The 13,472-nt window shown below is 35.1% G+C and overlaps 1 protein-coding gene across 1 annotated transcript in view; it reads left to right on the forward strand.

Annotated features, from left to right (window-relative positions):
• kcnq1 (potassium channel, voltage gated KQT-like subfamily Q, member 1) overlaps nucleotides 1-13,472 on the forward strand; it is a 68,877-nt gene that overhangs the window by 15,564 nt on the left and 39,841 nt on the right. The window contains exons 3-5 of the mRNA XM_015397563.1: nucleotides 4,545-4,671; nucleotides 5,082-5,160; nucleotides 6,125-6,221. Coding sequence (XP_015253049.1) covers nucleotides 4,545-4,671; nucleotides 5,082-5,160; nucleotides 6,125-6,221 — 303 coding nt within the window. The remainder of the gene's footprint in view (nucleotides 1-4,544; nucleotides 4,672-5,081; nucleotides 5,161-6,124; nucleotides 6,222-13,472) is intronic.

The following is a 13,472-nucleotide window of genomic DNA, read 5'->3' on the forward strand; positions in this document are numbered from 1 at the left end:
TCCATACTGCTCGTCCAATGTATTCCAAGTGTCCTGAGTGGGTGTACTATTCCTTTAAAAACAACTCAATTGACAGGATATGAGATCTTTTTTGGAGTGCTGGTTTGATATGAGCGACATGTAGATCAGATTAGTTGCCTGATCCTGACCCATTTCTGTATTCGACCTTTGAGCTCGCCTGTCCCTGTTTTGATCTGTTTGCCTGACCTGTCTTTGGATTCTGTTGGATTCCATTGTGGACTGAAATAATTAACATATTTAAACACCATGTGAACTGAAATTCAGTCGGTCGGATACGATTTTAAATTTTTTTTATACTATATATCATTCCTGGTACCACAGGTGACACATCATAATGATAAAGTAATAGTAGGGGACTGCCCAAACTGGAGTTTTTTTTTAAGCATTCCTTCAAATGCACCACAATTAGCCAAAAGGCTATTTTTCATCTTTTGTCCCTGTTTTAAGTTTTAAGGTTTTATTTTAACAGAGCAATTTTATATCTACATCCTTACAATTTATGATTTTGGAAAGCATGGTCTTTCCACAGCACAGTTCTACTTTGTTTTTTGCAATGAACAATAATACATTGATATACCGTACTAGGCAATAGAGTAGTCCATTTTAGTGTTTCTATTGAGACACATGATAAAATGTAATGGATGAAACAAACTTCAAAACAATCTGAATGCACTTAGATATTTACAGATTTACAGTTTGGGTGAGATCTAACAAAATTTAGGCCTTGAGGAGTTACAGCTACAAATTAGTTGTTTGTTCTGCTTAATTTGGCTTTTTGTGATTACAGATAGGCTTCCTTTGGGTAATACCCAACAAATTCCAAGGCTTTGCTGCATGTGTAAAAATGGCTGATGCCCTTTTTATTTATCCCTGTCTCTTGGTAAATGTATAACTTTTCTGGAAAGACAGCGAAAGACAGCCTGTTTTTCAACCCTGAAGTAAAATCCTCTTGTGAATAAATTAGGAAATTAAACATTTGGCTTAACATTAGCTTTGAGGAATACAATTTAACATAGTATTAAACCAATTTTCTTTTCAAACAGTGCTATTTTATATTCATTGCCACTGATGAAGAGAATACAACGAAAAACAGTCTGCAGTTAATCATGGAAAACATCATTTTTCAGGACCCCCTAGTGTTTTTCTTTAAAAATTCACTCCGGAAATAGTGTCATCATAAAAAAATCTGATTTACTTTCTTTCAGCTTCTTCTACATTAATATTATTACATATCTGGGTAAAAATTAATTTAGCAAAGGGTCATTAACATGTATCTTCTTTGGGGGCATAGTAATTCTAAAAGAACATGTATTTGTTTAGAATAATACATTAATATTAAAATAAATTATGTCTATACTACTAATAAATACTGTGGAAATACCCCTTTGAGTCTAATTAGTACATTACCTGCTATAAAAGGTGTTGATGGCTTATTTTGCCTTTTAACTGTCTTTTTGTTGTAGTTATGCTCATAAAAGTCATGCAACCATTGCCAGTTTGCATCAACTTGTTCTTTCTTTCGCAAAATTTGTTCAAAGACTGTTGCCCTTGAAAGAACAGTTTTATTAGTATAAACAAACTAATATCAGACGTTGGACTGCAAAACAGAAAGCATAAAGATTTTCAGTTACCGACAAACAGTAATTGATTTTCTTCTGAAAAACAAGCTAATGAACAATGTTTCCAGCAATACAAATTTCACTGTAGCTAATATCTTAGAGACAACAATAGGTCTGATCGTAAGATCATTTGCATGTGTAAAAATAAGTGTAGATGTGATAGCAAGCAGAAAATTGATACAAACCATGTGCAAATCCAATTGCGCCCCTTAGCTCCATCAACTCATCGTAACAGCAGTAGCCCAGCAGATGTTATACGGAGTTACAGGGGGTAAATACAGCTGTTTAGAGATAAGTATATCAGTAAAGTTGAATTATTATTGTTGTTACTGTTATTATTAAATATCATATTTTTTCACTATAATCTGTACCTTAAAGGCTAAGAACTACTTCATTTCCTTCACAACAACCTTTAAAATTGCCAATATACTGTATAAACTATATATATATATATATATATATATATATATATATATATATATATATATATACGTATGTATACAATTTCTTCATGTTAATAGAGACACTGAGGCAATTTTGCAACTTTTGTCTACTGTGCTGGCAAGCTTCAATGATCCCCGATTTGCCTGCTGGCAGTGGTTGGGACAGACCCGGCAAAACATATAAAAGAACACCACAAAAAAGGCACAACTATAAAACTTGTGTGTATTTAATATATGACTAATTAGCCAATTATTCCCTAAAGCACTCACTTATTTCCTAAAACTATAGGAAGCGGGTGTCTTTCCTTTTTGCAACTCCCATATTCAGTGGTCGCCATAGACTTTTGCAAAGTTTTTACTCTAGATGCGTCTCCAGAAGCAACCATGATTTAAACCCTCAATTTCAATAGAAACAAAATGTTAATATGGCCTCCCTATTCCACAGATTTCAATATGGTCCAGTATCTTTGGGATGCAAGGCACAAACAACTCTGATCTATAAACCCCCCGATTTAAATCTAAAAGTTGTTAGATTATCTACTGCTGGATCCTTATCTTGATGCCAGATATCAAAAAAATTCAGATTTCGAGTAAAGTTCATACTTTGAATGGTCTGGACTCTTTAGGGATAAAGGGGATTTGTTCTGTGTATTAGTAAGCTTGACTCAGATTTGTTTCTGTGACACATGTTTACTATGCATGTTTATAATGAACAAATTCTTGATTCTGTTTAGTTTGATAATGCACAGAAATTTGACTTTCCAAGTATTCAGTGTGCATGTATACAGATAGGGTTTCTTTATTTAAGAGAGGGGTGTCTATAACCTTCTTTTTTAGCAACAGAAACCATCAACATTAAGTGTGTCATGCAAAGTTGCACCCTGCTGTGCTAAGAAATGGGAATATATAAAGTTCTTTTATGTCAGCTTAAAAAAGTATGCAAGATTTCTGTTTTTATGTATTATTTTAGCTGTAGCCGATAATAATTTCTGACCCATATAGCTTATTTAATCTTTTGTGCCAAACAAAAGCCTCTGTGTTCACATACAGTCAAATGTTGCCAAGTTCTTATTCAAAATCTTTCCTTTTTCAACTTCTGCTGCTACAGTCCTGTTTTTATCTTAGAAGCATTGCTAAGCCACTAAAATATTTTATTTGTTAATGACATATATACATATATAGAAAATATATATGTTTTCTGTGTTTTATGCATGAGGGTTAGTCTCTAGTTTGATTTACTGATAAAAAAAAATCATTCATATCTAAATAAACAAAAAATAATAAAAAATGAAAACAAAAATTGAAAATTCTAATGTAATAAAGCTGCCCTTTTGGGATGATTGTGGCTCAGTAGTCATCTGAGAATCAAAGACTTGCGGGTATTGATGTTCCCCTGTTTGAGTTACCTGCAAATCTGTGTATGTCTGTCTGTTTTTAAGTGTGATTGGATGTATTTATTTGCCTCAATAGTAAATTCAGTCTGCCTGAAAAAGCACTAAATTAATTGAATACAAACTGTGATAGGCTGGTGATCTGTCCAGTATGTACCCCATCTTTGTCATAGACTAATGGAGACCCCCCCCACCCCCACCCCTTTGTCAAAGCTTGTCACCATATTTTTTTACAAGAAAAAGAACAAATGAGAAACATCCATTGACATTCATTAGCTTTTAAAAATGAGGTAATTTCTAGCTAGTTTTTAACCATGAATTGTGCAGCAACATGTAATGAATGAAATCATTTGATAATTATTTTCATGGTGTTGAGACAGTACTTTATTCAGACTTTACTTTAAAAACAAAGCAATAAATACATATTGAGCAGTGAGCCCTAACCAGCACATATAGATTCCAGAGTAATCAACTGACAGCTACTGTATAATGTGGTACCAGATTTGCATTGTTAATCATATGCAAAGTGTTTATTCACTCAGGTACGCTTGATCTGGTTATGTTTTGTTGCTACATCCATGTTTTAGAAAATCAATGACTCTTTGACATGAGATTAAAAAAACAAACAACAATGCTAACAGTAAAAACTTTTCTTTTTTTTTTTCTAAGATTGTTGCTTTTGGAAAACCTGATGAGAAACATTCTGAAGAACCCTTAGTTAGAATGAGCACAATGCAGATAAAATCAACTTGCATCCTTTAGTCCCATATTAATCAGGCCCAAGTGCTCCACAGCTGAATCAAAGAACACATCAATGACATGGCACACTTGTAGCACCAAAAAATGGTGTCTCTTCTGAGTGAGAATAAAATGTTTTAATTAATTGTGTTTGCATGATTAACATAGTTTGAAAAGCTCTACAGAACACTCACATTTATAATTTAACTGTATTTGTTTTAAAAGCACCATAGGTACAAATCTGAACAGCTGTTCAGCTGCTGCTGAACAGAATAACCTGCAACAACATCTGATGTTTGTTTTTCTGTCCCTCTGCCTCATTTGTCTAACAGGAGATCGTCCTTGTGGTGTTCTTCGGCGTGGAGTATTTTGTCCGTGTTTGGTCCGCAGGCTGCCGCAGTAAATATGTTGGCATCTGGGGCAGACTACGCTTTGCCAGGAAGCCAATATCTATTATAGGTGGAAACACAATCCCCGCACACTACTATATCTCTACCCATGCACACAAGCAGACATGTCATTCGCCACCCACTCTTACAATTTTTAAACAATAACCAGCAATGTATCCCCAGCCTCTTCCCAAAATGAGATAGTTGAGACAAATTCAGCATGAAATTAAAACTGTCACATCAGAATTTTTATTCTTTTAGATTTCATTCTTACGATTTGTGCCTCTAGGTGCTCATTCTTAAGTATGCCACTGTGAATATATTTTTTATTATTGCACCTTCTTATCAAATTAAACTAATGTAGCTCATTTTTTAATTAAAAAAGCAACAAAACAACAACTTTCTTTTGCCCTAAAATAATACAAATGTCGTAATTAAGCAACATTTATACAGATACTCATTTTTTTTTCATTACCACAGATCTGATAGTGGTTGTTGCTTCAATAGTTGTGTTGTCAGTGGGCTCCAAAGGCCAAGTTTTTGCCACTTCTGCTGTAAGGTAAGATATTTTGTGCTTTCAAGTTGAAAATATATGTAAAGTGAATACTATCAATTCTAGGTCTCACTTTAGAGTTGCACCTCAGGACACCCATCTTAAACTCTGTGGAGCATTTCTTTAACCAGTTATTTCATGTGGCATTTATGAATACTTTAGCCATATTGCTTGTCCAGACATAGCTTGCAATACTATTCATGCTCATTGCTTTTATTTTATGCCACAGATCAACACTAAGTAAGATGTATTTGCAGTGTGAAGGGAAAAGGACAACATTGTTTACATAACGAGAGATCTGGATAGCAGTTTTGTGTTCTTTCACATGGTTTGCTGTATCTCCTCCATTTGTGGTTTTAAGTTGCATATAGGGGTTATTTTGTCTTTCTTTCAACAATTATATAAAAACTCGCGTCTTGCTAAGCCTTTCTGGGAAATTCGATGACTGATATCATGGTAGGTTTGAAATTGTGAAAGGCTCTTTCTATTTCCTTTTGATAACTTGAACATTGCTACATTGTGCTACATATTTCATGACCTAACCCTGCTTTACAAATCTTCAGAACTTGATCTCTGATCTGTCTGCTAACTGAATACATTTAGACTCCACACTTTCTAGACTTGTATGGTTGAAAAAAAAATAAGTATCAAAGTTCATTTTCTGTGCAGTTTACAATTTAATTTGTGTTGTTCTAGGATATATAAAGCTAATAAATTTGATTGGTTTTGCAGTTTGTAACTTTGTGAGAAAACATTTAAAGAAGTGGATGATTTACTAAAGTCTCTTTAGACTTACTGGTTAAAGTCACAGATGTCTTCCACACGACTCTAACCTCGAATTTAGGTGATATATTTAATATATACATATTATTGATCATTATGTCAGTGTTTTTGTCTGCAGTGGTAAATCTAGCCTGCATTTGTTACAAATATGTTGTCAGCAGCTAAAAAAAAAGTTCAACTTTTCCAGAGGGATTCGCTTCCTGCAGATCCTGCGAATGCTGCATGTTGACAGGCAAGGAGGAACCTGGCGTCTCCTGGGCTCGGTTGTCTTCATTCATCGGCAGGTACAAAATCTCAGCTCTAAATGTGCAGTATATTTCAAGTCCTCAGTCATTGCTGCCATAGGGCTTTTCTAACTGTTATTAATAAGCTGGAGGCCATGTGTCTGGGGAGTAATGGCCTCTCCAAACCATGTATTATTTTTCTTGCTAAGCTGTGCAAATGGAGGGTCTTCACATGAATATACATCATACAGTCAAAGGAGTAATCAGAGTGGAAAATAGGACAAGAACAAGGATAATGGTGAAGTTGGGTTGGGTTTTTGATTTTATGGACATAGTAGCTGGAGAGGATTATGTCTTTCTCCAGGGTGTCATTTAACCAAGACACAGAGGTGGCTGTGATTATCCCCAGTGGCCATGGTAGTTGCCTTTAATGTCCATATAAAAGTGATGAGTGATATGCAGGGTGTCAGGAATTTTACTCATCCAGGGCCACCTGCTGTTCTTCCTTGCCTTCATGATAGCTGATGACTATATCACTTACAGCTGCTGAGAGTTATCGACAGCCACTGATGTGAAGACACTTAGTATTGGTGCAGAGAAAATTTCCCAAAAGACCTTTTTTCCAATCTGAGATAGTAGATGTTGACAGCTCTGTTAGAACTTTTAAAGGTATAAAATGTTTAAGAAAAGTTCCCCTATATCGTTGATAGTGCCAGATGGTGATGTCAGGATAGTTATGATGCATTTTTTTTTATAAATCCAGAGGAATAATTATTCATGTCATAATATCTGATGCCTCTTAATAGGTGCTTTATTAAGGCAATGGGAGAATGTAGAGCAGAAAGCAAAGAATGTGTAAATCTGTTTTATACTCAGGATTCCATGTTATACTATATATACTGTTGATCCTTCCTTATTTATAAGCTATAGCTATAGCTTTCTACACGTTTAATTACTTTTTATATGATCTGTTGCAGGAAGGATTCCCTGGTCTCAGCTCTTAGAAATAACGATCAGTATTTTTGTCATTATTTCACCATATAAAAATTTTGCTGAGACAATAGGATCAGAAGGCACACAAAGAACAGAATAAAATAATAAAAAAAAAACTATGAGGATGCTTAACAGAAACCCTTAAAAATATAAAATGCCACCTGAAGATAAACTCAAAGTATTGATCATTAAACACCTTTTTTTAGCTCTTTAAAGAAACATTAGAACCAGTTTTACGTCATATAAAGACATATTTGTAAAAAAAAAAAGAAAAAAAAAACATGTCCAAAGAAAAAGAAGAGAAGAAATGAAAACAAGTTTAATGTCTAACAAACAAGCAACTCTCGCCATACAGCAGAACAAACAATAGATGGTTTAGATCAATGCATATTCATGTGTAATAATCATGTAAGAGAGTGGAGACCTAAATCCAATTCAGATTTTATGGCAGGACTGTAAAAGTGCTGTTTACAAATACTGGGAGCTGATTTCTCCAAAATGTTTGAAGGTGTAAATCCATACAAAGCACACTTTAGGTTTTTAATATAATAATAATAATAATAATAATAATAATAATAATAATAATAATAATTAGTTTGTTAGTGTTGGCATTGATGAGCACCAGGAGATTAATGCCTTAGTAAAATTCACGGTACATAATTGATGTTAAGGACATTATATTTATTTTTTTTGTTTTAATACTCTTTAAATCCACTAAATTTTTCCTCTCTTATTTGAAAACAGAGGAAAGCTGATGGTCACACAAAAGATGGAAATTTAATTCACAACATGTTCTCCACAAACAAAAGCTTTTCACTATCTATCCCATGTTTGCCTTGGATGTAAGACAGTGTGAAAGGAAATATGAGGGTGTCAGCACCAAATTGCTCTCACATATACAAGCTGGATCCATAATAAGCCTCAGCCTTCACACATAAACACCAATGGAGTCTAATAGAGGAGTATGATTACCAGAGTGACTCTCTCAGAGTCCTTGTAAAATTCAGTTTTGATTAAAGGCATCAACGATCCATTTGTGTGTCGTAAAGATGTTGTCTCTGGGCAGATTATACGTCCCTTATCCTTTTCTCAGTGTTTAATTTTTTCAAATTATTTTTGAAATAACATGCATTTGCTAAGCCTCAAACAACCCACAGAGAGAGAGAGGTAAACCTTATCAAAGAAAAACACAAATCTTAGCAACAGATTTCTTATGCCATTATTTTTAATGACTAGCCTTTACAGAATTAGAAAAGGTGGCCACACAGCGCATATTACTAAACTAAACTAATATTTGTGTGATGGTAAGGCTTCTTAATTTATTTTTTTTTATTTTTTATGTTTTTCGAATTGAAACAAAAAATGAATAATGGGAAACAACAGTTTTTTTTTTGTATCTCAATTTGTTTCATTAAATAATATAAACTTATGGAGAGTTGTTCCTTTTGTCCAATTGATCCTTTTCCTAACAATTCAGAATTGATGAAGCGTTAGTAAGCAAATTTTTATCAATTTTATTTCGGGCTCTGAAATAACCAGGAAGTAGTTTTGTTTTTGGGACAAACATGAAACTTTACTGTTAATTATTTGGATGTTTTTTTTTTCAAAACATGTGCCGCCGTCTGACATGTTGTCTGTAGCACTCCCCTAACTGAATATTTTATTCAGCATCCTGGTGATAACAGCTGCAGTTCATAATTCAGTTATTTAACAGTGGTTAGTTTGAAGCAGCTCTAAAATAGACACTAAATAGAATGATTTACAATACTAATCACTGAGGCATTTTCACATCTCACCTCATTTCCACAGTTGAGTGTAATGTGCCAACTCATGCTTCGACTTGGTAAAATCCTCATGTGGGATGGAATATTTTATGCTTTAGCAACCATACATCTTGATTATTTCAATAGGTTAGGTAGACTACGGCATGTTTTACAGACCTAAAAAGCTGGATATATTTTAAGGTTGTTTACTTTGGGCCATACCATTTAAAAAAATATTACTGAGTTATTAAATCTGGATGACAATTGATTGGTGACTAGTGATAAAGTTTTAACTTTGACACAAAATGCTCTTTAATTGTTTTCCTCAAAGTATAAATCTATTGAGGTCAATGGCATATGGTAAGCACACGTCTCTCAGAGGACCTTGCCAGGTCAAAACTATCAGAATACTATTCAAGGAAACGTTGGTCCATTAATTTTTTACATGTTTTTGTGACAAGCAGATGCAATTAAAATGCAGCAATGCATAGCTGTTGATAAGGGATATAAAAGTGGGTAATGTTGTAAAATTAAAGCCTAACAGATGGAGTTGAATTTTACTCATCAGGAAGTAATTCCAAACAAGTTCAAAATATACTGGGTAGCATGAATTATTAAGCAGAATTTGAACCACACAGTTAGTGATTAATATCTTGAACCTTTTTCATATCTTACAACTTAACCAGAAAAGGTTGCATTTCCTGCAAAAAATGCAAATGTAAATGCTGTATGCAAAGCTGTTATCTGAAAATGGCAGAACCAAAGAGAAATTTAAATGTTTGAAATTGTATGAAATTGCAGACAACTTAAATGCTTAATTTCTGAAATTACCAAAAGAAACATGGCTGAAATGTCATTAATTAGTAAGAAGAAGAAAACTCTTAATGCCTGTCCTGACAGATGGAAGAATCTATCCAAAGTTGACAACAAAAACCCTGCTGAGATCTAATAAATTAGCAAAATCAGCAGAAAAAAATTGTATAGTGAAACTGGAATCTTATTTGGTTAATCTAGTAGGATAGTGACTGAAATGTTGAAGAATACGGTATTGGATGAGGAGCTATGTGTAAAGTCACTGGTTGAAATGTTAAGAATTGGCATAGCTGTTGCAAAACTTTCAGTTGACCAAAATATAGAAAAGAGTTTATGATGGCAGTAGTCGAGTTGTAAAAAATGGAAGGGGGGATGGTGGAATTCTTTTTTTTTTTTTTAGAAGTATACATAGCCTAATTAATATAGTCTATTAATCTAAAGCACTATGCATGGTATGGTTGTTAAATGCCAGGTACGCTGTTCATTGACTTTGACCAAGGAAACTTTCAGTAGAACTGCAGTCAGTCCCTGGACTGGCATGGCTATCACTGCCCCTACATAGTTAGGGACAAATGCAGAGGAAAAACGTCCCACTGGGATCAGCTTTACAGTCATGGTAGGCCACTTCTTTGATTTTACTTTGGAAAATCTTTTGGCAATTAATCTATTAAAGGAATAGTACACCCAAAACATGATTAGCCTTCATTTTCTACTCACCCCCATGCTGAACAACACTCTGGAGTACTTTTTTGATATCTCAAATGCATCTGGAGATCTGGGAGGCTTCTTGCTGTCTGCTGACATTCAAATAATGGAGGTCTATGGTGACCGAGACAGAAAGGTCCATAAAAGTCCACAAAAACGTGTCAATATTCCTCCATACTGCTCGTCCAATGTATTCCAAGTGTCCTGAGTGGGTAGCATCCAGAATTTACTCGAAACGAAGTCATTTAGAACGTTTTAGAGCCTAAACAGTAGTGTATAGGATTTCCTAATAGCGCCCCCATGCGCGCTCACGATTCTACGGAAGCCGGCAGACCAAACCGGAAGAAAGTGCGCATTCAGCGTCTGCTCTGCCGATAATGCAAGCGTAGAAGAAGAAATGTGCTGTTTACCTGTGCAAAGAAAGAAACAACGAAAGAAAAATGTCTGAGGACTTCAGGGTTGAGGAAGAGCATGAGTTCTTTGCCGAGCTGAATGCGCTGGTTTGGTCTGCCGGCTTCCGTAGAATCGTGAGCGCGCATGGGGGCGCTATTAGGAAATCCTATACACTACTGTTTATGCTCTAAAACGTTCTAAATGACTTCGTTTCGAGTAAATTCTGGATGCTACCCACTCAGGACACTTGGAATACATTGGACGAGCAGTATGGAGGAATATTGACACGTTTTTGTGGACTTTTATGGACCTTTCTGTCTCGGGCGCCATAGACCTCCATTATTTGAATGTCAGCAGACAGCAAGAAGCCTCCCAGATCTCCAGATGCATTTGAGATATCAAAAAAGTACTCCAGAGTTTTGTTCAGCATGGGGGTGAGTAGAAAATGAAGGCTAATCATGTTTTGGGTGTACTATTCCTTTAAGATTTGGAACAAAATGTCACAAAACATTGCAAATGAATATCTGAATCCTTTCACGTCAAACATTTTTTTATTCAAATTTAGTTAATTTGAATAAAAATTTCTATATGATAGAAATGATGAAATGTTACAGGGGATGTCATGAGGGGAAGGTAATTTAAGAAGAAGATTTTTTTAAGAAGGGGGATGCCATCCCCCTCAACTTGAGTACTGGCAATAGGTATTTAGAGTTAAAGAGTATACTTGTTGCAGGTTTTTTTAGCACAACCAGCCTGAATGTGATCAAAAACAAACATTTCAGTAAAATTGTTCTTTACGGACCTTTAAAAAATTATATACATGGTTTACACATAAAAAACAGGGGTCAAATCCTGCAAATCTTGTCCAAAAATTAAACTGTCTCACTGGGAGGGATTAGCCTCACTAAGGAAGTGAAGGTGCAGCATGTCCCCCGACACTCTATGAAGTGATGTGTGTGTGTGTGTGTGTAGTCTGAGAGGACAGGACAGAAGATGAAAACAGGCATAAAATACCTGCATTTTATGTTTCCCATTAAGAGTACGAGAGAGCAGAGGCCATCTCTTTGCAGCCTGCGATTCTTTACAAATATGGCCAATTACAGTGACTTTGTTTACATACAGCTGCGGCTAAAAAGTCTGCCCTCTCGGCCAGGCTTTAATACATGGAGGATTTTATGCCGAACAAATGCTCAAAACTCTGGCATAAAAAGTCATTTCAAAGTCCTTCTTAAACTGATCTATTGGGCTGTTTTTGGTCAAAAATATATTTTTTAAAAGACCCAACACTGTTAAAAGAGAGGAACGTTTGCAAAATGTGCAAAAATGGCAAAACTTTGTGTTGAACAATGATAAATAAATCAATATGTATAACAGATACAGATAAGAGTGTTTGATCGTAACAATTAGCAAGCTTTGCAAAACATTTATACCAGTGTTTTTGTTTATACACAAAATGTTGTGCCATTGTGATGAGTTAAAAAAGGTGTAAAAAAAGACGTTTGCTTTGAATTGTTCATTTTTCAGTGATTGGCAATTTTAATGCTCGCAAACAACCCAGCTGTGCAGCCAAACCACTACTGATATAGAAAGTTCCTTTAATTGCAGTGCTAGAACGGTCTCAAGATTATGTGAGCCAATTCAGACTTATTGTATTCATGTTTTCACATCAAACAGTTTAGGAGAGATGGTGATTAAAAATGTTGTATAGGGTTTCAAAGTCTCCGTTCTTTACTAAGATGGCCTACAGCTGTTACACCTTAATGTCTCCCGTTACTGTTACCGGTTTATCGCATAGCGGATCTTGTCCTGAACAAATGCTCTTTACTCTGGCTTAATAAGGCATATCAATGTTATTCTTCCTCCGTTCAAGACAGATAGGAGAAGGAAGTGTTGGGGCTGTTTTTCTGTATGGTACGGAAGCTAGTGCGACCTGAACTTAGACTTTGTTTTTTAGGACAAATTTTGTCATTTTGTATGCACAGACTGAATACAAAACAAAATTTTGTTGCATACTGCTTACAACAGTGTGATGATATTGCAGTTGGAATAAGACAAACATTACCAATATAAAGTGCAGCAGTGATCAGAATTTAACAATGTAAGGAGAAAAGAAACCAGTTTAAATTCATGGTGCAAACGGGGATTACTATGAAAACGTTCAATGCGATGCAAAATGCAGTAGAACATTCAGTTGTGTCCTATTTTGAGATTAAGGATTATAAAAGTTTTGCAACTTTGGTAGTGTGAAATAATCCAGTTATTAATTAAAATAATCCAGATTGGTGTTCAAGTGTTAGGTACTATGACTATTCTGGCCACTAGGGACCGCTGTTGGACACCTGTCTATCTTGCTTTTATTTTGGTTGTAGGTTTGTGTTTCCCTCCTCTGCCACCTCTTGTCAATTGTAGAGGTGAGTATTGGCATGAGTGTTGCGATTCGATACATGCCGCGATACTTGGGTCACGATACGATATTAACACGATATTGCAGTATCACTATATATTGCCATATTTTCCCCAGCTATCAAAATCAAATGATGAGATAAAACAGTAAGTGCTGTATATTTTCATCAGAAAATATTGATTAGGCATTATTATCCATGTTGTTTGGGGGGTTCTTCCACTGTGACTGCTGCAGATACGC

Source organism: Cyprinodon variegatus, unplaced genomic scaffold, assembly GCF_000732505.1.
Source record: "Cyprinodon variegatus isolate N-32 unplaced genomic scaffold, C_variegatus-1.0 Scaffold871, whole genome shotgun sequence".
NCBI lineage: Eukaryota > Metazoa > Chordata > Actinopteri > Cyprinodontiformes > Cyprinodontidae > Cyprinodon > Cyprinodon variegatus.